The sequence below is a fragment of the Pygocentrus nattereri genome, chromosome 5 (genome assembly GCF_015220715.1).
Source record: "Pygocentrus nattereri isolate fPygNat1 chromosome 5, fPygNat1.pri, whole genome shotgun sequence".
In the NCBI taxonomy this organism is placed as follows: domain Eukaryota; kingdom Metazoa; phylum Chordata; class Actinopteri; order Characiformes; family Serrasalmidae; genus Pygocentrus; species Pygocentrus nattereri.
Genome location: NC_051215.1, coordinates 34,200,738 through 34,225,704, shown reverse-complemented (window position 1 = coordinate 34,225,704; position 24,967 = coordinate 34,200,738). Strand labels below are relative to the sequence as shown.

Genomic DNA, 24,967 nt, shown 5'->3' with positions numbered 1-24,967 from the left:
TGTCCCTTCCTGTTGAAGCAGAGATAATCAACCTGTTAAGCGAGTTTGTGTTGACTGGCTTGTTTCCACAACGGCATGCATTTTCATTACATATCAAATTTCATGACTAAGCTAAGCAGGTAAAATGTAAATATAATGGGGAGAAGTATTTGTTGCTAAAGACTAGAAACTACAAACAATTAATGCTTATAAGAGGATACAAGAGTAGAAGAGTAGTACAATTGCATTGAATGGCACAGAGTTCTGCGTTCAACTCTGTTTCTTTTTCTCTTGGTGTCTGCAGTGACATTTGTTTCTAGCAGTATCTGAGCACAGGACCGTCTTTTTCTCTAAGCTATTGGTAACTAGCAAAGATACTTTCTCTAGATTGACAAAGCACTTTTTGTAAGTCGCTCTGGATAAGAGCGTCTGCTAAATGCTGTAAATGTAAATACAAAAGAACTGTACATCTCCCACTTGCTGAGTTTCTACAGTAAAATAAATCACAGAATCCTTGCTGGCATAGTCACAACTAGATCCCACTCACTGAGCTTCTGTCTACTGCCTTCAAATACTTCTGCAGCCTTCTTTAACTCCCATGAACCACACTGTGTACAATCTACAGCTTTGTGTGAGCAACTGTCAGAAAAAGAGTATTCATTCTATAACATCCCCCATCCAGGGTTTTGAATCTGTTCAAAGAGATCTCTCATTAGCAAGTACATGTTCATGTTCATGCATTCTATAAAGAGGCACGTGTCTCTAGGCTATCTGAACACAACACAGTGGCCTGAAGTGTTAGTGGGTGTCCGTGTTATCAGATTAAGACATTTCTGGATTATCTTTATTACGTAATGCAAGCACTACCCACCAGGAACATGTAGTAATCAAGGGCGGCAGAAACGGTCACCAAGATTATTAATTAAAAACAGTACAAACAATGGAACACACCAGTACAAACTTTGCCAAGCAACTTCAGGTAAATTAGCTGAATATTTTTAGCATGAGTCAAGAAACATTTCTGAAAACAGCTCAGTTCGCTGCCCAGGGTAGATCGGAAAAAGCTCGTCATTTCTGCGAAACATTTTGCTCGACTACAGCAGGAAAGCTTTCTCAGTTTTCTTGGTCCATTTGAGGAGCTTATCTGAGGTACATGTGGGTAAGGCCTATTTTAAAACTGCCCAAAGAAAATTCACATTCATAACAGTCTGAAGGAAGTTACAAGAGGTAACTTAGCGTTTTGAAAAGGAAAATGTTTTGCACAGGTAAAACAAAGCCGGTTTAGCATGTCATGTATTACACTAAATTAAAATTTTAAACACTCAAGCTAACTGTGCATGCAAACCAGAACTGAATCATCCTATAATGAGGTTTTAGGATATGGATATATAGCATCAAATAAATAAAGTGCATAAAAATAAATATAAATAAATAAAAATCAAGATAAAGATGTCATGAGTCATTCAAATATTGCCCCTTTCAACTGAACAGCATAAACACTATTGGAGTCCTTTTATCTACACTCATTGTCGATTTTGTCATTTTACCACTCAGGTCTACTTACCTTATAAAGTCTGGTCTATAAATATTTGGACATGGTCAAAGTATCTACCACAGGATATTGGAATTGAACTTAAATAATATGTGCTCAAAAATGCAGCTTTTCTGGTATAATTTCAGGGTATTTACATCCAAAGAGGATGGAAGTTTTTTTTTTTTACTCAAAAGTAACTGGACAATTAGCTGAGTACTGCATGGACAGTTGTTCCTAATTATTTGATTCACAGTTAAGCACATAAAACATCTAGGAGTTGATTTAGAGATTATTTGGCTTTGGAATATGTTACTGTTAAATATGTAGTCCCAAGAGCAAGCCATCACTAGGCTGAGAAATCAAAACAAACCCATCAGAGAGATAGAAAACACATTAAGGTGTGGCCAAACCAACAATCTGGTAAAAAAAAAAAAGCGCACACACACATGCATGGCCACTGACAACAACTTTGATGGATGACAGAAGAATTCTGAAGAAACACCCCTTCACAAGAGCTGGCCAGATCAAGAGCAAACTCTAAGCGGTAGACGTTCTGTGTAAAAGTCAACAATCAAGAGAAGATTTCACCAGAACGACACAGCGTTTACCACAAGATTGGTAAGCCTTAAAAACTGAAAAACCAAATTAGTTGCCCAAAAAACATAAAAAAGCCTGCATATTCTGGAACATCTCATGGATAGAAGTACCAGAAATTATAGGAACAGAAGAGTATAAAAAAGGAACTGCTCATCATCCAAAGTATCATCTCGACGGTTCATCATGGTAAACGCAGTGTTATGACAAATGAAGCTAGTAACGCTGATATGTATTGATGATGAGAGGATGAATTCTGAAGTGTACAGGGTTATATTATCAGCACAGATTCAGCCAAAAACTCATTGGGTGGCGCTTCACAGTGCAGAGGTACAACATCAATGAAGCACACTGCGAGAGCAACACAAGAGTGTTTTTTTTTTTTTTAGGTAAATAAGTGCAAAGTCAGTCATCTGACCTCTATGCAACCAAGCATACATTTCACTTCCTAAAAGGCAAAACTGAAGGTAAAACAGCAGAAGTTGAAGCTGCAGTAAAAGCCTGGCAAACATCACCAACAAAGAAAGTGTACGGTGATGTATATGGGCTCCAGACTTCAGGCTGTCATTCACTGCAAAGGTATTGACTAGAAGTATTAGTAGTATTAAACAAACAATCTGATTTATGATTCAAATTTAAGAATGTCTGTGCACTAAGCTCCTACTCATCATTTAACACCAATATGCTGTTAGACAAGCTAAAATAACAATGATGTGGTCAACATCTAAATATATTATGGATCTGACTGCAGAGGCACTTTACTAGTTCTACAATTATAGATGGTTGTAATCCATTTGTTTCTCTGATGGTCACAACTGAGCAGGTATTATTTGGATGCCGCATCCTTCGCAGCACTGCAGTGACACTGACATGGTAGCTAGTGTGTGTGCTGCTCAAGTTTAGAAAAAGCTTATCGTCACTGCTGGACAAGGAACATATCCAGTCAACAGCATCCTGTGACTATGACCAATACATCTTGTACAATAATAGTTAGGGAAGATTACATTTGCAAAATGTCTAACAGAGGGTACAGTACGTTGACGCAGTGTTTAAAAACTCCAGTAACACTGCTGTATGATCCTTTCATGCCAGTGCAACCATGAACTAACATGTACCTACCAAGTCACAGCAGTACTGAGAACAATCCACCACCCAATAATACCTGCTTGGTAGGGGTCCTGTGGTAGCCATGACCTTTGCTGAACAGGTTAAAGGGAAGCTAACAAATTAGAGAAGTGTGTCCTAACAAACATATTTAGCACACAATACCTACAAAAAAGCAGCGAAAATAGAAAGACACCCCCCAAACAACAACAAAACTAAGGAAACACAGGTATATTTTATTAGTTGGATCCCCAAATAAATACTGAAAACTTTAAGCAACAACTGCTGACTGCAATTATTTAAAAAAAAAACAAAAAACAAAGTAAAAAAGGAACCTTCACGATGGCAACCAGCTAAGTGTCCAAATCTTACCATAGCAAGCCCTTCTGAAAATAGTTAAGAATGCTACGTGGCCATACTGCATAGTGGTGTTTATAGCTAACAAACATGATTAACTTGCATACCTGCATTCAAACTGAAACCCAAGATTAGACAGATATCTTTTTTCATAGATGTATAGTACCTGGTATGATGTCGAGTAGAGTGCCGTAGGCCTGAAATGAACCAATTCAGAGAAAGAAAAAGATGATTCGTTGAATATTGGGACACTCAAACAGTCAACATAACATTTCATCACAAAAACACGGAATTCAGGCCCCCCACAATCCCATGAAATATTCATTATTTCTAAAGTGCATCTCTCAAAGATTTGTCTCATGACATCTTCTCTCCAATTTTATGAATCAAACAAACAACAAAATATATATATACATATATATTTAAAGTCATGCATTATATTTAAATGTTTGTTGTGTAATGGAAACATTTAGAAAAATCAACCTATTTTTCATGCCAGGTTCATTTTTTTTCTTACCGTATGTGAAGTAAACACAGAATGGAGGAAAAAAAAAAAAGAAAAACAAAATCACATTTGTGCAAAAAGTAATTGCTTAAAAAAAAGTGTGCTCTTTTTAGGTTTCTTTCTATATACAGGATCCTGGACAGATAAGCAAGCATGGTGATAAAAGCACACACTGGTGATAAGTTCTTGCTGTTTTAATCGCTTTTAATGAGTATCTCATATTCCCTCTTGGATTGTCCACATATTCCCTTCATATTTTCGGCAGCTTTGGTGCACTAATGATTGGGTTAGCCTCCTGTAGGAAACGGCGGCCTGCACTTTTATAGTCGTATGTGCAGTCGTGGGTCTCTGCATAGCGGTGCGTGGAGCAGAAGTTGTTGCCACACCTTAGTCAAGGAAAGAGAGAGACTTTATCAGGAGATATTAAAAAAAAAAACAGGACACCAAGAAGAATTAATGGAGAAAGTAGTTTATACTAAGTCCAGCACATGTTTGTTGTGTTATGTTTAAATGAGCTCATGTATCACTACTAAACAACAATGAACAAATTCCGTAAGTAGTCACGTGCCGTTTGACTTTAGAATTTAATTCAAGGGGAATGGTGTAAAGATGATAAGCAACCAGAAATCAATGAGTAACCAAGACGAAACCGTTTGCAGTACAGTTAGCGCTTAAATAATCCAGGATCACTCTTTGTTCTGGGGATTTAAGATGACAAAGTTTAACACCTCATACAGCCATTTATTTGGCATCTTTATCTATAGCCTGCTTTGAGATATCTGACAAAACACAAGTCATTCTAAAAAAAGAAGGGTTTCAGTTTAACAAGCAAAATAGGCCATGTGGCATCTGACAGACTGAACGGTGAAAATATGCCTTTCAAGAAAATATGCCAGAGTTGAATCATAAGGTTCTGCGCATTAGGGGTGCTGGCACTGGAGCGACAAAAAGATTGGGGCCAGCCAGGGATGACATCATACCTGACAATGCCAGAACAGAGAGACATGCCTTCAAAAAGCATCTCGGAGCAGAAGAAAAATCTGATGCTACATCATCAACATCCCTGCTCCGAGATGCTCTGCATATCAAAACAACAGACGTTCTCTGCAAAGGCAGCTGCAAGACAATCATGGAGATGTGAGACTAAAATACAGGATGTATTCTTTGTTTGAAGAGAAATCCTGCAGACTTCATATATTAAAGAGTTTCAGCAGTTCCAGAAGGAAACCTGGCTTACCACTGATACAAAAAGAGCACTTTATCTTTCTGATCAAAACACCAAGACACCAAGACAACCTACTTAGACTGAGAGCTCTAGCCTACCCAGGTCAAGCAAGAACTGCACAATGGAGCACAGGAGACTTAACAGCATCTCCCTGTAGCCTTAGGTAAGTACCTGCATTCATAGCTGGTGGCTAGCCCAGTTTTCTTCCCACACATGAAGCAGTGCTTTGAAGTCTTCTTTTTTGATCCAACTGGGGCTTTCACAGGAGGGAGGTGATATGTTGGAGTGCCTGAAAACATTTTTGGCAACAAAAAAAAAAAAAAAAAAAAAAAAAAATGTTAGCAGCTTCTACAACAATGCACAAAAAAGTATAATCTTCATACTGCATAACTGAATAAAACAGAAATGTACTACATTTGAAATGGAAAATGTTCCTTTATTATTATTGGAATATCATTTTCTGTTCATTTTCTCCTCAAAAAGCAGCCACTTCCCAGTGTTGTGTCTTGTTCAGTGACTGCACCACCTGAGTGGTCAGACTCTTGGATATGCTTTCATTTCAAAACTTCTCTGAACAACCTGACATTATGGATGCTGATCGTATCGGGATCATGTGTACCAGCAAAGCAATTGCTTCAAAATAAAAACGTCTAGAATCTAATAGATGTTTAGATTTGACATAATTCAAACAGATCTTTTATGATCCATTTACTGTCCAGAAGAGCACAATATTTAAGTGCTGTTTGTCTACTTTACCAAAATATTTGCATTTTATTCATTTTTCTGCATTTATAACCCTCTATAAATAAGTACAATATTTCTCTGTAATGAGAGCTGAGGTGAATCTAGTTCTGATTTCTACATTTGGAAATGTGTGTATCAGCATCAGCAAACATGTTAATCAGAAACACTGGATATCTGTATTATAATTGGGCAGTATCCATGTTTTCCATACCTTAAAACAACCTTCAAATACTCCCACAGTATACAGTAATACCAGCGCATAAAAAAGTATAAAAATCTGGCTAATCAAAGCACACCAGACAAGTTTAAATGATAATGGCTTAAATCTGAGGAAGTGAAGATAAGTTCCTTGTGGGGACAGAAATGAATATTTAAACATGCAGTGTTTGGTTCTGTAAAGCTAGCCATTCACCGCTTTGTGAACATCCCAACACAGTGCAGGCTTGATTTTGAGTAACTGAAAGTGAAAGTTTCCAACCCTGTATATCACTGGGTGGAATGTGTTTATTTGGCCATTTATTAGATAGACATGGAAGAGAAATTTGACACAGTGAGAATGTCCAATTTTAACTACAATGATGCACCTTTACACAACCCAACCATCACTGGCATCTCCCACCAGTTCCTATACTGGGGCATCCCTACTTGACATGATTGCTGTTGGACTATATCACACCCATGGAGAACCAGTTGGGTTGATACTGTATTACTAGGAGATACTTAAATCCTGGTACAACATGAGCATGTGTACTCTGGAGTGAAAACTACGCACAATACATTCCACCACAGGGACTAAAACACCGGTCTCAAAAGTAGAACTCATCTGAGAGCCACTCACATGATGTGCATAAAAGCATTAACACCACCACCACCACCACCACCACCATAATAATGATGATGATGATGATGATAGTAATAATATTAATAATGATAATAATAATAATAATAATAATACCAATAATACCTCACAAGGGTTAGGGCTGGTACAATCCACAAATCCTTGTTTAGGTTGCACAGCTAACAAGTCACAAAAGTAGGGAGCAAGGGAGGTATACGACAATATGATAAAGGTACTTGTGTGTGACAGAAACAGCCATGAGAAGCACTAGGCCAGGCACTGAGGCATGAGATTGGATCTGTAGTTGTGTTCTTCTAGAGCTATCAGTTCTGATGCATGCTTCCACAGATGTGCTTCTGTGCCACTGACAATCTCAGATATGACAGCACATTGGGGACAGCATGCAAGCCCTGGCAGCGATATTTCTGGGAACATTTCAGAAAAATCACAAACACCAGCTGCTGGAGAACATCTCGCTCTGAGACCCACAAACCCTGAAGACTGCTGCATATCTGCTGCCTCTGAGCGCAAGTATGGTCGCCTTATATTGACTGTGACTCTATGGGTTTACTGCATGTATAGGGTAAATGTGAGAACATGTACATGCAAACACATACTTATGAGGCAAGGGCCATGGCTTACATTTCCTGTTGCTTGGTTTCTGCCAGCAGCCCCTCAGTGAATGGTGGTAAATAACTGAGGATGTTCTATGCCACTGATGAGCCCATATAACTTGCATCAACCTTATAAAGCATAACTGCTATTCAGTTATCCTCTGGCAGCACTTTCATCAAGATTCTTCTCAACACACTACACTGAGCAGTTGTGACAATTGCATATGTTTTGTATTTGCATTTATAGCTGCTTTTATAGCTATATAGTGCATTTATAGCTGCTTCACTGCCACCTACTTCATAAATAATAACAGGAGGTAATGCCCACTTATAATTCAAGTCACTTCTGACTAAAACCACAGTGGGTAACCTCTGAGGTAAGCAGAAGCTAAGAGCTCAGTGACATTTTGTCATCCTCATCATGAGAACTTAATGCATCCTATCATTAAGATAATGAACCTAGCTGTGGGGGAAAAAGCACTTTGAGGTCTGGACTGTTCAGTTTCTGACGCAAAGAGATTCGTCAGTTCATTGGCAGCGTCCTAGTCTCAAGAAGTGATAAGACATTCCTCTGAATGTGTGCACTGTAGCATTAAATAGTTGTCTGGGATGCAGAGAGATTGAGCAGTGTGAGAAAGAGTGTCTGTAAAACGCCCAACTGGAGAAGTGTGACCCTCCACAAGTACAGTTCAGTCTCCACAAAGAAGACACAAACACTTTTAGCAAAAGAGGCACAACTGCAAAAACTGCCGTTACACAGGAAATGATCAGACCTTCAGGTGAAGACAATAGTGCACTGGAATTTGAAATACAATGATTTATGGTATATTCGCCTTTCTGAGTTAGAGCATTATGACTGTGTACAGACTTACCCTGTCTCTTTATTGAACTGGAGGGGCTGCTCAAAGAGCCCAGGATTCCTGATGGCTGGAAAGGAAAAAGAAAATGGATGGATGGATGGATGGATGGATGGATGGATGGATGGATGGATGGATAGATAGATTTTAGAAATTTGTGGAATTTTGTTGAAAACGCATCCATTATAGAATTCTATATGTGAATCTGGGGGGAAGCAAGCATGTATAGCCTAGTAAGCTATTATTATTAATATTACTACTGTTAGGATCAATTTCTCAATGTTAAACATAACCATGGCAAAGCTTCAGCTTCATAGGAAGATAATTAAGAGGAGGAGAATGCTTCTGAAAACTAACAAGACTATTTTTTTTCACAAGCACTACACCTATCTTCCAGCCCACTGAACTACGACCTGATTGGCTGAATGATTAACATATACATACACCACAAAACTGATATTACTCTGCACTTTTCTGAATAGCTGAACTTTTCTTAAACTTTTAAACTATTCCATCCTAACAAAAAAAAAAAATGCTAGAAGCAGCGATTTCTTAAAATAGGGTTTCCTGTATAATATGCGCTGGGGGTTGATGGAAAAAAATGACTAGTTTGAACACAGCCTAGGAAGACTATTATAAATCTGAATATCTTCTGAAAGTTAAACGGAATAAAATCTTATTTTATAACCCCCTGACTCTGAGATCAAACAAAAACTGAGTTCTCAGATGCTGTGCAAAATACAGAGGTGTGTAGAACACAGCTGTTGCACACATCTCTGTATTTCTGGAACATCACGTACACTCACCATGTATGCGGCTGCTTTCGGCAGGGGGTTTAATCTGTGCAACAGGTCCTCTTGAAGCAGATGGATGCTTGCTGGTAGGGGGGCTGAAGCACCACACAGTCTGCCCAGTGCACACGGCCCTGCCATGCTCTCCTTACCCCTGGAGCCGGCCAGTGAGGCCAGCAGCTCTGTGTTACTCACACAGCCCAGCAGCTCTTTGGAGGACTTGTTGGCGGTCTTGGTGATGTCTCGTGCCTCGCTGTTGGAGATCACCTCTAGCCGCTTGCCAGGAGAGTCCACTTTGATGCCACAAAGAGGGATGCCCTGCGAGGGAGACCGGGGTGGGACAGGAGGAGTATCATTAGAGCTGAGGAGAGTGTGAGATGGGCTGACCCGCAGGGAGGCCCCTGTGAACTCAAAAGGCTGAGGCATGCGTGGAGGAGTTAGTGGCTCGGTGGAGAGGTGCAGTGCAGGTTGAGACTGTAGTGTTTTAGTGCCTATAACCCACGTGTCACTGTCAGTCTGAGCCTGTAGTGTTTTAGTGCCTATAGCCCATGTGCTGACTGAGTCTGAGCCCACCGCTTGGGACAGCAGTGGAGGTGCAGCCATGGGCTCGGCGACAGCACCTAAAGAGTCCAGGCTGGCGTCCCGTTGAGTGGACACATCTAGGCTCAAGGGTTCTGGAAGGAGGCTGTTGAATGGGACAGGTTTGGGAGGCTCTATCACAACCGCATCCTCCGCAAGTGCTGCTCGGTCTCTCTGTGGCTCTGCCTCGTCTTGACCAGACAACACAGAGAGAGGTGGGTATACACAGTCTCTTATAAGCTTAGATCCACTCACATCCAGCCTGGACATTTTGGGAGGCATTCTAATCTTCCTAGGGGTGGGATTATTCCATGGCTCTTCCTCCTGAAGCATGTATATGCTAGAAGCTGTCAGTGAGGGAACAGCTCTGCTAGACGCAGGACTCAGGTGAGAGGTGAGAGGCGTGCTATAGGGACCAGCAGCAGAAGAGGGAGTTGCAGGTTGCTGCTGGTCACCGACTGGAGGTAGATTTGTTGCAGAACCGTGGCTAATCTGAGGAAGGACACGGAACATTCGGTGGTGGCGGACGGAGCCGAGAGAGCTACTGCAAGGCCGGGGGCCGACTGGAGGCCTGACTTTCAACTTAGCAGTCTTCTTAGGCTTGGGGGAAAAAAGGAAAGGAAAAAAACAAACCAACAACAAACAAACAAAAAAAACAAATTCAGAATCAAAAATGCAAAAGCAGGTAACATTGTGACTGACTGTGTAAATCAATGTTTACATGTCATAGACCTAAGTGGGCGCAGAACAACATGTACAACCATTTTCTGTAATTATTAAGTCTACATAAAGAAATATTTGCATGAGTGTGCTAACAATTTGTCAGGATCCTAATGACTGTGTTATGTTAAGTGTGAATAATTAATTCAATGTGCCAATCTGCTGAGCTTGTATTTATGACTGAGTTAGTTAATCAGAATCACTGTGGGCCAGTCGACACCCCTGCAGCCAGCTGGAAAACCGCATTCACTCAGAGTCTGCTTTTAGTGGCAAATCTAATTACATGTGTTTGAGACACCTGCTGCGTCAGATAAGATGAGTAGGCCTTTTTTAACACTGCCGCATTATGCTGCTCTAGCAGCAAGTGACTGTTTAAACATAAGATTGAAAAACTGGATGCAGCACATGAATGATGTTAAGGAATACCAGTCATTCCTCCATACCTTTTTGTTGAGGTTCATATTCTCCATCTTGGCTTTGAGGAGCTTCATCTTGTTCATGGTGATGGAGTTCTCCAGTGATAGCTGACCAGAGGAATTGCTCACACCATCTTCTTCTTCCTCAGCATACACGTTGTGCACAGAACCACCACTGAAAAAGAAACCCATTGAAACACAAATCATTTATTTGAGCTTCAAGCCTTTGAAGTGTGTTCAGTGCAGTCTCAAGTTGTTTATTATAAATTCAGTTACTGCAGAGAATGCACTTTTTTTTTTAACCACAGATGCGCACACTCTTACTCTGAATTACAGTTTCTTTCATCAGACAGTTGGACCACTTTTGACAAAGGTACATTCTTCAGAGGGCACGACTAAGCAATGGTTAGTTCCTTATTTGGTTGTAAGGCTGGCCTGTAGTTAACATACTAAAGCAACCAAATTCAACTTTAGACTTGAAATAAAATAATTCCTGCCAAGAGGATTTCATGACTCATGTCTTTTGTTGTTCTGCACAATTAGTGAATTTGAATCTGTCTTCTAGCAACATCACCTACTTCCTTGTTAGCTAACAAACTTAATACATAATATTCTTGCTTGTACTGGCTCACATGTCTGGAAACTATGATTTAAGTTGCCTTAATTCAGAGTGTAAAATTCCCACAGAAAACTATTTTCAACAGGCATGGACTGGGTTTGGTTTGTTTGAGGACGAACAAAAATGCACAACAGGAGCACAGCATCTGGCAATTCATACAACCCTTTGGTTTCACAACCTACTATGAAAAAAAAAAAATCTCTAATATGCCTAATATATCTCTTGCTTCTTAATTTTTCAATTTGGAATATTAATTTTCATGTGTAAATGGTTGCAAATTCATTATTTCATTAGTATTTCATTCTGCGACAAAAAACTGCCAAGTCATAAAAAGTTCTTCTACTTCTGCAAACATCTGTTTCCATCTCTAAAAAAAGCCATCCAAGGGTCAAGAGGGAGCAGCTTCTCTTAACATACGATTTCTCTACTCTGAACAGACCTTAGTGACTCAGACACAGGTGTGAGGGTTCCATCTCCACGGTCCACAACCCGGAAAAAGTTGAGCTGGTCGCCCTCTCTGTACACCAGGAAGGTCACCTGTTTATTAGACAGAGATTTTTCCCACACCTCATCCCTCCTTGAATCCAAGCAGTCGGAAGTATCCTTCACTGATTCATCCACAGTCACTAAACAAGGGCAAAACAAAGGGTAAAATGAAACCATCTATTAAAAATAAACAATTTATGAACAATACAAGTTTATACACTTTCATTTTTCCTTTTACAAAGATGTTTCTCCCACTAACCTTAGCACCAATGAAAAACCTCTACACAAAACTCATCAACTTATTTCGCTTCTGATGAAAATTGATTTACAAAATACTTAAATATACTCCTATATTGGTTAGATACCTCGTCTTGTGTTGATAGGCCCACCTCTCATGGCAAGGACCAGCTTGAGAGTGCAGCCTTCTGCAATGCTGAAATGACAGTCACTTATTATTACAAACAAAATAACACATTTCATGAGACTCTAAATGTACAAGAATTTTACCTGAACATAAATTCAATCTAATACCCTCAAAACCAAAAAACATTCTCTTCGCATAATACCAGAAACACTTGTGGACATATAGGATCCAGCCACATAGTTTTCCACCAAGCAGAAAAACTAAACTAGAAGTCACTTGAGAGACATTACTGTTTTTAACTCTTTTTTTTTTTTTTTATCTCAAAACAAGGGAATTCAGCAATTTCACTTCATGTGGCTTTCAGTAACAACTATGAAACGCCTGTGTACTGAAGTATACTTCCAAATCAAAGTATCGCAAAGGAAAATGCATTTATTTATTTAAAATAAAATACCTGTAGTCATGCAAACAGTATTCATCTTCAAGTTCCAGGCTGTTCCAAATCAAATGCTGCTGAGCAACTGGGATACCTTCAACAAAAACAGGAAATAAGCTTGTATTAATAAACATCTACACTGCAAAACACAGTAAACACTGCACTGTGCAATGTTTGGGTATGAGGTGCAGGACACAGGATATTTTGGGGATGAGGTACAGGACTATCAATGGCTTTTGCATTGTAATGCCCAGAAAGATACAGGCTGTGATCAAAAGCTCAAACTGCACACATTCTGAACATACAGCATTAATCTTTGGTCAGCATTCCTGAGGACAAGCTGAGGTGTGTACAACAGAAATGAAAAGGTAAACCCGCTGGATTACGATCATTCTGCAGGACTGCTTCATAACTCACACAGCCTCATGAACGTCCACCTGCATGATCACAGGTGCTTAGCTAATAATATAAGTGAAGTCACATGGAACATCAGGCAGCAGCTTGCAATGCAAAGCAGGGCAAAAGCGCCTTCACGGTGTAACAAAGATTTAACTAAATATTATGAGACATGTGAAGTGTACTGTGTCAGGGACAAAAAAAAAAAAAAAAACTCCTACCAAAAGTCCACATAATTGTCCACACAAACTAACTACACAAATTCATGTCACAACTCTCACTTCACAGTCAGAAAGAGGAAGAGAGATTAAATTTAATCACAAAAAATGAAATTCAACTGAAGCACTGGAGTAGCACCTGGAACAAAGTCGAGTACAGTTCTCACGTCATACGTTAAAGCACACATCCTCCGTGAGCAGATATTCAGCAGAACAAACATGACTTAGTGCTGCCCCCTTCTGTAGATCACATACGTATATCAGAGCAGTAATTTACTGGTTCAACTCATTCTTTCAGTTTAACTTGTATAAGGCTTTTCAAATATAGGCACTGCCACAATTAACCCTGGCGTGCTCAGTTCACAAATAGCTTCTCAGAGCAAAGCTGCGGAAACTGTAGAGGCAATAACAGTGAACAATCAGGATGAAGAGGATTACATACTGAGAAATCTATTATTTTACTCTTTCAGCATAAAATATTGCACCACTCATCCAAAACATATGTTAAACAACCTGGAGTCAGCATTTAATACAAGTGGCAATTCCCTGCTGGAAATCGCTTATTGCAGGGCAGTTTAATCTGTGACCATGAAATTAGCCTTTCATATAAAGTTCTATTCAGAAGAGAAAACTAACATTGCTAACAGAAGGTTTAAGATACCTGAGAAAATTAGATTTAAAAGGGTATTTTTACCCTAAACACCCTAATAAAACTAGGATATCAATATAGTAAGTATTGATTTAATGTAAGCATGTCCAACTATTTACAAACTTGTCCTCATTGCAGCCCAGTACATATTGCAGTTACCTAATCATGACTAATCAGCAATCTGGAATCAAACCTCTGTTCCAACTAACTTAATTACTTAAAAAAAAACAACAACAACAAATTGATACACTAAGAAACATGGATACATCTGTGATACAGAATTGGGCTGACTTCACCATCCGTGCAGAACAGGACCAAACTGAATAAATTCATACTGAATTGCGAAGAGAAGGCAGTGTGGCTTAAGAGCTTTGGTCCCTCTCTCGCTCTCCATCCTAAAAAGACAACCTCAGCCAGATGAAAAAAAGCAAAGAACAAGACATGACTTATACTTTCTCTCTGTGCTCTATGGCCTTATTTTGCTCATTACACTACCTCAGGTGGTTTCGTTTACGAGCAGTTTTAAGATGCTAATGATGCACAGTGTTGGTTTAAAATGAGTCACTAGACAATGGTCTTGTCTCAGTGTATTAAAATGGTTGGTTGTTTCTCTTGAAAATACACATCTTTGACATGAGCATACAATTTCACAATTTGTTATGTTGTACTGCCTTAAAATCTCAAGCATATTGGCTTCAAAATGTTGACAAAGGAAGCAGGCATGTGTGAGTATTAAACATACTAAGAAATGTCTGAAGCTTTCAGTCAACATACAATGACCTTTTTTCAATTTTCAAGTTTTCACTGGGTGACACCACCATCACCGTTACCAGTGACTGCAGTATAATTAAGTCCCGCAGGCTGAGGCTCACACACTTTTGTTGGACCACACACAAAAGTTCCTTAAATGTACAGTCAGCATTAAAGTCTTTATAACAATAAGGAAACCACAACCACAGACAGAAATGCACTTGCTAAAATATTTTTGACAATGATCAATTAAAATTCCAGATTCTATCAATAACCTTAACTGAGAGGAATTTGCTAGGCATTTAACCTAAAATAGGACAAGCTTGTCATTACAATATAGTAAAAAAATTAAAATAATATCTCCAAGATAATCATGTTGCATATGTACTGAAACCATATAAACATCTTGTTTCCTAAAAAAAAATACGAAAGCATGCACACACCCACACACAGAAACCCAACTTTAATCATGGCTCATTAAATCAAAGAAACATAAATGTCAGAAACATTGTGTGAAATTACATGCATATTAAAGTTATGCCAGATAACATAGCTTTAAGAAAAGCAAGAGGCACGTGTTTCGAGTTACTGTTCCAGAGTTTTACACATCTGCTGAAGTAACAATCAAGGTTCAGCCCACTCACAGATTTGTCATGCCCATCTAAAACAGCAATCTTCATGCAGCTCCTACCTGTTAAGTCACTAAATCAAATAATCTCCATGGTGAACTGCTCAAGATCACATATTCAGCATGAGGTCAAAGGGAACCTTGTCTTTTAATAGTACACAGGTTTACAAAGCAATGAGACACCAGAGTGAGCCACACCAAAATAAGCACACAGTCCATTTTAAAATCAACAAGAGGTAACAACAGCACAAAAACACACACATTAGTGCCAACTGTAATACTTCGAAATTAGATTATGTAGTTAAGACCAGGCGAAAGGGGCTAATTTATGTTTTCTGTCCTCATTGTCTCAGTATGATTCCAGACAAAAATTCTCCACATTGAAAGCTGGCAACTAAAGTGATAAAAAGTTATGACAAAAGTGTTTCAGTTCACCTTTACAGAGGTGGTAGGCCTACACGGTTCATAAAACACTGTATGTGTGATCTTTCTGGGCGATACATCTGTGGTAATCAGCACTTAATACACTGCTCAAAAAAAAAAAAAGGGAACACTCAAATAACACATCCTAGATCTGAATGTACGAAATACTCACTGAATACTTTGTTCTGTACAAAATTGAATGTGTTGACAAAAAAATCACACAAAAATCATCAATGGAAGTCAAATTTATTAACCAATGGAGGCCTGGATTTAGAGTCACACACAAAATTAAAGTGGAAAAACACACTACAGGCTGATCCAACTTTGATGTAATGTCCTTAAAACGAGTCAAAATGAGGCTCAGTATTGTGTGTGGCTTCCACGTGCCTGTATGACCTCCCGACAACGCCTGGGCATGATCCTGATGAGGTGGCGGATGGTCTCCTGAGGAATCTCCTCCCAGACCTGGACTAAAGCATCCGCCAACTCCTGGACAGTCTGTGGTGCAATGTGACGTTGGTGAATGGAGCGAGACATGATGTCCCAGATGTGCTCAATCGGATTCAGGTCTGGGGAATGGGCGGGCCAGTCCATAGCTTCAATGCCTTCATCTTGCAGGAACTGCTGACACACTCCAGCCACATGAGGTCTAGCATTGTCCTGCATTAGGAGGAACCCAGGGCCAACCGCACCAGCATATATTCTCACAAGGGGTCTGAGGATCTCATCTCAGTACCTAATGGCAGTCAGGCTACCTCTGGCGAGCACATGAAGGGCTGTGCGGCCCTCCAAAGAAATGCCACCCCACACCATTACTGACCCACTGCCAAACTGGTCATGCTGAAGGATGTTGCAGGCAGCAGATCGCTCTCCACGGCGTCTCCAGACTCTGTCACGTCTGTCACATGTGCTCAGTGTGAACCTGCTTTCATCTGTGAAGAGCACAGGGCGCCAGTGGTGAATTTGCCAATCCTGGTGTTCTCTGGCAAATGCCAAGCGTCCTGCACGGTGTTGGGCTGTGAGCACAACCCCCATCTGTGGACATCGGGCCCTCATACCATCCTCATGGAGTCGGTTTCTAACCATTTGTGCAGACACATGCCCATTTGTGGCCTGTTAGAGGTCATTTTGCAGGGCTCTGGCAGTGCTCCTCCTGTTCCTCCTTGCACAAAGGCGGAGGTAGCGGTCCTGCTGCTGGGTTGTTGCCCTCCTACGGCCTCCTCCACGTCTCCTGGTGTACTGGCCTGTCTCCTGGTAGCGCCTCCAGCCTGGACACTACGCTGACAGACACAGCAAAACTTCTTGCCACAGCTCGCATTGATGTGCCATCCTGTATGAGCTGCACTACCTGAGACACTTGTGTGGGTTGTAGAGTCCATCTCATGCTACCACGAGTGTGAAAGCACCACCAACATTCAGAACTGACCAAAACATCAGCCAGAAAGCATCGGTACTGAGAAGTGGTCTGTGGTCCCCACCTGCAGAACCACTCCTTTATTGACTGTGTCTTGCTAATTGCCAATAATTTCCACCTGTTGTCTATTCCATTTGCACAACAGCATGTGAAATTGATTGTCAATCAGTGTTGCTTCCTAAGTGGACAGTTTGATTTCACAGAAGTTTGATTTACTTGGAGTTATATTGTGTTCCCTTTATTTTTTTGAGCAATGTATATACATTTCACTAAACAAACACACAAGACACTCTACAGAACAGCAAACACTTTAGCAGTTGTATGCGTGAACACTCGACAGATATTAGCAGACTCAATATTCAAAAAGAAGATTTTAGATAACTCAGGTGGGGCTGAAAGTACCCATGACAAATTCCAGTATCTAATTACACACTTCTGTTAAGAAGTGCTGTAAATAATTAAAATATATTGAATGTGACTCGACAGACAGTCATATGCAAAGGTTTCAACACCCCATGTCAAATGACATGTTCTGTTGATTTTCTAATTGAAGTTATATGTATTCTCTACAGGGAACCAATTAAATACGGCATGATTCCATATATTTCAGCGTGCTATTTTGTTTTGATTTATATGTGCCATAACTTTTTACACAGAGTAAATTTTTTTCCCAATATGTTAAATTCAGCAAACTGACTGTGTGAGGGTGTGTTCTCTGTAGAGGATGTGTTAATGTAAGAAAATCAACAAAACATGTAATGGCAGGGTGTGTAAACTTTTGCACAACTGTACAAATGCATGGTATGAATTAACTGCAGATGCCAAAATCACAGTTTTGATTAAAACGATGCATTACAGAGCATTGTAATGCAATTACAGATGAATACAGTCCAGTGGCTTAGTTCATTTTTAGCACACAAGACATACAGCATCAGCACAAAGACTGATTTTTTTTAATGTTATTAATGAAATCTTCTGCATTTTGTTGTTCAGCTCTTTAGCTAAGGCCTATATGCATTGAAATCAGAGTGTTAGAAGAGGGAAAACACTCATCTCTGCAGAGCGATGGCCCTCCAGGACTATAGTTTGACACCCCTGGTGTAGTAGTCAGACAGGTTGTGTGTGTGAGATACAGTAGGCAGGGGTTTGGGCTTGTCTATTGTTCTGAAACCTGCCTGATCATGTTCTTCTGTTCCTAAATACACTCCTGCTGCATCTCACACCTGAACGGAACTGGACTTGGACCGTATGGAAAAAACACAACCATGGCATCAAGGATCCTAAAAGTGGGCTTCACATACAGGACCGCGGCATAATCAATGACTCATGTGATGAGAACAAATTTATGGTTTACTGTCTTTAAAAATGGTGCACTTTCCGCTTAACTCTATTGTTAAACAGTACTAAATTAATTTGATTATCACTGTAGAATACACATAAGACAAATTTATCTATAAAACCATAAAAATAAAGTATATAGTGTCACCACTTTAGTTTCAGCAACTGGATTAACCTCAAAGCATTTTCATCATTTACTGAATCAACTGCTGAGCGTGAGGGAGTTCTATTCTCATTATGTTAAAGCAGGAGACTTACTACTGCTAACCTGAGCTGTTTTGCATCCTAAAGGACCTGAGATTAGTTAAAAGAGCATAATTAGCAGATAAAATATTAAAACATATGTGTAATCAAGTCCAGTTAAGCCAGAGTCTCAATGGTATCATTAAAGCATCAAAGAAAGCAGTCATTCAAAGTCTACGATGACTCCTGCTGGCGCTTTTCAACACACTGCAGAGAGGGGGTGACAGTAAAGCAAAGTTTGGAAAAAAAATTACCAAAACACCACTACTAATTAAATTAATAGGGATTAGTAGCCTAATGCCAATATCTGATACCTTTCATGTATAAATTGTAGAATAATATTTCATTTATTTCATTAATAAATTGTAGAATAGCATTTGCAGAGCATCACATTAGCATCTACATGGTTACAAATGCTGTAAAATAAATAAAATGCAGTCTTTTCAACACAGTAACCCAGCATCACCTAAACATTCTGCTCTTCCAGAATACAGTAAATACATCATCAAACATTAGTCAAATCTACACATATGTATGATGCTGATTTTTTTTTAAGCAATCATCTCCCAATACCAATATCCGCATTGTTTAAATTCAATAATAACTGAAAACGCTGGGCTCCACAAATTTTCTCCAAAAGATGTTCCCAGTGCATTATACAAACCAAAAGGCTTGTATAAAATTCATAGAGACCAAATGGTTTGAGGAATATAGTTTTATGTCTGTCCTTTTCTGTTACACCTACTTGATTATACCCATTGGCTAAATCCAGGGCTGAAAACCACTGAGCACCACATCTTATCACATTCGATGATTTTTCAATTCTTGGGAAAGGAAACATCTTTCCTTGTTTTTGTTGAGATGTGGTGCTAATTTCATGATCTTTACCTGTGACTTCATGTGAGCATACAGACACTTGCATCTCTCTGGAGCCAACATCCTGGAAGGTTTACTCTCACCACACCCACATCAACCTGACATCACACAATATATGTATGGAGCTCCAAAATTCTGAGATGCCTATGTAAACCACTGACATCATCAGCCGCACCCATTCCATATGCTGGAGCCACAAAAATGTTAGCTGGTAAAGCCCCTTTATCCATTACCAAAACATTTACTAGAGCAGCATAACCTGTAGTAGATGTACTCTGAAAGCCAGTTGCTGGGATTAGGGATTAGAAGTTGCCATCACAACACATTCTGATAATGCATAAAATTGTTTTAATGACAAATCAGTCTTATATTGCAGTAATAAATAACATTGTTTTATGACATTCATGATAAATTCTTTTTCAATTTAGTTACAGGGTCTCTACCTCCCTTCCTAAACTGGCTACTACAATAAACAAAATATCTTTGAGGGCTGCTAAACATACAGTTACCATGAGCAATTCTTGGAGCTTTAGCCCCCAACTCTTTACCTCTTTCCTCTATAGCAGACGTTGGTAGGTGTGAAGGAGTGCCAACCTGCTGTTTGCCTACTGGACCTATGTGGATTCACCAGAGAAGATGATGGCTCCTCTAACTCATCCTAAGAACCACTAGCCTCTTCCACCCTGGTGTTACAAATAAACTCTACCCTGAAAGGCCTTAACTCTTGCTTTAATCTGAAGGGACAACATTGGCTTCCAGCTCTTAGCCAACTTATGGCTTCCACCGGGCATCTCCATCAAAGACTCTAGTACAATCCATAAGGGTCCTTGATGCTTCCTTCACATCTCTACTACATTTTCTAAACGTTCTCTTGCTTGCTGACAGGTCTCCTGTAGGCAATTCTGGTGTTCCATGACCCTCTCCTCTCTGATTTTACAGGAGTTTTCCTTGTCAATGCTTAATGTCAATTGGTAAATTGAGGGGCTGACCAAACATCAAAAATACAGTGTACACCCAGTACTAGAATGTTACAGGTTAAAAGCAAACACTACTACTGGGAGATGGTCCACCCTTCTGCTCTTCTTGGCTGGTGGGAAGTTCTTTTCTCAATAGAAAAGAACATGTCTATTCAGTAACGATCACTTTTGAGAAATTTTGCATCGGGAATCACCTCCCTTCAATATGGCAATACACATATTAAACCAATCTTATAGCCAGTCTGTTCTGTACTGCATGTTCTCAGTGCCATGTGCTGATCTGGAATAAGGAAGCTATGGAGTTATCTGTATGGTGTATAATCACAATATAATCCCACAGTGAGGCAATGATCAACATCAACAATAAAATAACTGTGTTCCATTATGTGCATCATTATTTCTTCATCTATTCCTTTACAAGTCTGATCCATGCATATGCTTCTATGGAACAGAAATCTTCTCTTGGCATTGATGCTTTTTCTTTAAATGCACATTTGCAATGCTGAAAAATGCAAGTGCAATTTCAATTCTTCTAAGTATTCATCTAAAATGTGTCTCTTCTCCTGCAGACTGAATTATATCATAACGTCGGAAATATACCTACATATCCCCAGGACAGGTTAAGAAAGCAGTTGACTTCACTTCTAACCTGCACCAAACAGAAAAGCAGATAAATTCATATGGAGCTGGTAGCAAAGAGCTGAGCTCACGTCAGCCTAACAGCAGCCAGCACAGCACGTACTGTCTAACACCTCAAAGCTAATCAGCACATGAGGTAGACAGGCACAGCTCTGCGCACCCCAGAGTCTGGCATGTATACAGAGCTGCATATTTTATAGAACACCAATCTAAGCTCACACGTTCCCCCTCTGGTAGGCAAAGCAACATTCACACTTATCAGTGAAGTGTATGGTGTCAATCAGCAACACAAACTAAGTACACTACCTCATTATGTGCGACACAAAACAATGAAATTAAACTGCAGGCGACTGAAATAAACCTAATGTGTTCAGCTCCCTGAGAGACACTTATCTCTTTTTAACAGGGACGGGAGAGCTGTTGCACCAAAGCAAATGAAACTCTTCACAGGAAGCTCAAGAAAGTAGTCCTCTCTTTCTCAAGAGTTCTTTGCAATACATTTCCAAGAACACATCCCATTTACAAGACTTAATATGACTTCCCAAAAACAACAGTGGCAACAGTGTAACTGAGTAACACTACTAGCTTTGAATGACAGGAAGAGAGAAGATCGGTTCTCCTTAGTCCTTTTTGACCATCCATGTGTTAAACTGACGAAACACATGAACTGGGAGTGAATGCCTTTGTTTAACAACTCCAATTACTAAGAACACTGCGCATCTGTTGAATGTCTCTGTTTCCAAGAGCATTTCATCAGACTGCAATACACAGCTGTGGCTGCATGATACAGAGAACATCTGCAATTACATTATATACTATACTGCTACGTCCTTATAAAGTTTGAATAACATACTGGTGACCCCACTGATGTGACTACATTAAAAAGGTTAATATTCAATTTTATTAATATTTATATTTTCAGAAAAATCTGCTGGAAAATCCAAACAGCCACAAAACTCTCTTCTGGAACAGTGGAGGTTGGTCAGGCTACTCACTGTAGTTTTTTTTTTTTTAAGAGGATTCTTTTGTTTACTGCAGCCACAACAGCAGCATTACAATATTGCAATAACAATAAATAAACAATACACCCTGCAGCATTAAACAAAGCCAATCCAGAACATGAGTGATTCAAAGCAGTTTTAACATTTATTATTAATACATATCATGAGCTTTGGCAGTACAGATGGCTCTACTTACAGTGCAAGGCTCTACTCATTTTGTTATTATATTGGGATTTGGCTCAAAATAAAGGCAGTCCTTCTTTGCAAATCATCATCTGTGTAGGATTAATGACAAACTGTATTATGCAAGATGGATAAACGTTCTGTGCCGTAAACTCTATATCTACAAAGTCACAAATAAGAACAAATTAGGGTGCAACCCAACAAGGAGAGAAACTATGGTTTAGTGTTTGTAACGCATTTATAGTGTCATTTGGTGGTGCAGTCAACATCTCATTAAAACAAAGACAATTAGAGAGCACTAATAAGAATGATTAATGAATGCACACATACCCTCCAGTCTCTGAATCTTGGCTTTGACCGAGACGACTGTCTCAAACGGAGAAACCCTCAACTGGAAGCAGGTCCCGGTCAGAGTCTCTATGAATAGCTCCATGGTCTCATAAAAGGGCAGTTTGTAGTGGACAACCCCAAAGTTATCATCATTGAAAAAAGGCGGATCTTTCTTGTCAGCCATGTTTGTGTGGAGAGGTAGGCACTCAGGGAGAGAATGAGATTAAACCTGCCCAGAGTGGAGGAGTGAGGGCTGTGGACTCACCACTGTCCTCCAGGCCACTCATCATGCACAGAGCTCCTGCTGTGGAAAAGATACAGGACACAATGTTTGATCTGTGCAACACACAAAACAGCACAAAATAAACTGACTTGTTGAACTGAGCTGCGTCTCCCACAACACTGCAGCACAAAGAGAACTCTTAAATGGTAGAGCGAGCATCACACTGAACATCAGTTAAGGGGATCTTTTGAACTCCTTTTGGAAATCTGGGCCCTGATTGTTAAACAAATAAATCAATTTAAAGACTTTTTCAAGACTTAGTTCGCAAACATTAAAAGACGGCAAACTATCATATCACAAAAGAAAACTGCATTCCAATTTATCTTTTCTTAAGTTGTATTTTTGTACTTTGCATGCAAAGTTTAGTAGCATGATGAAAGAAAATAACCAAATGTTTAATTTTTTAAAAGAGGCAACAAGAGCAGATCAGCAATCAGACTAGTCATGCAAACTAGTGATTAAGACTCAGCACAAGCTTCATTAAACTTTCACCAATGCTTGCCTCTATGTAATGCACTCAATTAAAGTGTTACATAACACACGATGATTAAACACTTTAAACGTTAAATATACCGTGAGTAAGCGCGTTGTAAAACATCTGTCGAAAAGAGCAGTAACCTAGCTTTTAAAAATGCCAGCAAACAAAAACTAAAAAGCTCTATGGTGTTTTTGCTTAGGTGGATGGGGTAAGAGTGCCGTGCATCGGAATCCTTTTCTGTAGCATTTAGATCACTTAACCTAAATCACGCCTGTCAAATAAAATGATCCTGCAGGTCAGGTTCTGCATTTAGGTAGACGCCAGGCACTTCGCTATATAAATGGGTTTCGAATACCTTAATAATAGCAACATACATTTTTTAAAAGTATACCAAAATGAAACTGAAACGTACAACTTTATCCGATTAAAAGACCTGAATCTCCACAAGGCGATGACAGCATTGATTTAACCACAAACCATTGTAACGTCACCACGATTTGACTTTGAAACAACTTTGAAGAAATGATCAGACTACTAAATATGCGCTTTAGACGACAGAGCCAGTAACCCAAACACGACAAGAAACTAAACCAAAGTAAACCACAGCAAACTCGCAGCCCTCGGCCAGGGTCGTCTTACCTTTACAGCATCACCGCCAGAGGAGCCTGCGATTCAGTGATGGAGTGAACTAGGAGAAGAAAGCTGTCACTGCCACAGAAAGCAGTTTTCGGTGAAGGACGTCCCAGTCGATAAACAACAGTGCATATATAACCTACAGGGATTCAGTCAACAAAAGAAAGGATGACGGTAAATAGGAAACGGTGGCAGTGACAGAAAAAAAGCCTAACAAGTGCTCTAGCTAGCCAACGTAGCCAGCTAGGTTAACGTTAAGTAAAGTGTTTAGTAGAGTGGCGTTAGCATGCAAAAGCTAACGATGGCTACAGCTGTTGACGCTAGACCGCGGCTTTCAGCTAGCTAGCTCACTCTCTAACCTTTTCCCCGCCCCGTATTTTCGTAAAAAGTAAAAAAATATCCGAATTATGAAACACTTCATGGCGTTTCTAAATACCGCTGTGGTCTTGCTAAGCGGTTCAGGGCCTCTTCTCCATGAAACGGTCCGCTCTCGTTTCTCCCGGAGACGGAGGCAATGGAATCAGTCCATTGTGACACACAATGATTGACAGGAGTGAGAACGAATGGCGTCAAGTTTTATTCGTCAAAAAGACTCTGTGACCCAATAAAGGCGCAGAGAGGGCGGGTCTAACTCCTGTCGGGTAGTTCTGGAGCGAGTTTCCAGCGTCTCCCGGATGTTCGCTCTGGTTTCTAACAACAATTTACACGCCGTATCTACACGTGACTCACTTTGCTAGAGATGCAGC

At 39.8% G+C, this 24,967-nt stretch overlaps 1 protein-coding gene across 2 annotated transcripts; it reads right to left on the bottom strand.

Moving 5' to 3' along the window:
* Positions 1-807: 807 nt before the first annotated feature.
* On the bottom strand, positions 808-24,898 carry zfand4 (zinc finger, AN1-type domain 4). Of its 2 annotated transcripts, XM_017725352.2 has the most exons (11): positions 24,658-24,898; positions 24,228-24,360; positions 22,828-23,131; positions 12,781-12,856; positions 12,328-12,395; positions 11,916-12,102; positions 10,885-11,032; positions 9,158-10,321; positions 8,367-8,421; positions 5,470-5,587; positions 808-4,459 (listed from the first exon to the last, which is right to left on the bottom strand). In XM_017725352.2, exons 3-11 carry the CDS (start codon positions 23,009-23,011, stop codon positions 4,324-4,326), a joined length of 2,136 nt encoding a protein of 711 aa, XP_017580841.1. In that variant the 5' UTR covers positions 23,012-23,131; positions 24,228-24,360; positions 24,658-24,898; the 3' UTR covers positions 808-4,323. The 2 variants fall into 2 exon arrangements, with proteins under 2 accessions (XP_017580841.1, XP_017580849.1); XM_017725360.2 differs by lacking the exon at positions 24,658-24,898 and having other exon boundaries at positions 24,228-24,574.
* Between the last annotated feature and the right edge of the window lie 69 nt (positions 24,899-24,967).

Bases quoted from the DNA above. Each gene is read 5' to 3' on its own strand.
- zfand4 (XM_017725352.2), bottom strand. From the start codon at position 23,011: ATGGCTGACAAGAAAGATCCGCCTTTTTTCAATGATGATAACTTTGGG. The intron at 11,033-11,915 runs GTCTGTTCAGAG...TTTCTTTTTCAG, and splicing joins CCTGTGTCTGAGTCACTAAG to TGGTGGTTCTGTGCACAACG. The intron at 5,588-8,366 runs GTAAGTCTGTAC...AAATGTTTTCAG, and splicing joins CAGTTCAATAAAGAGACAGG to GCACTCCAACATATCACCTC.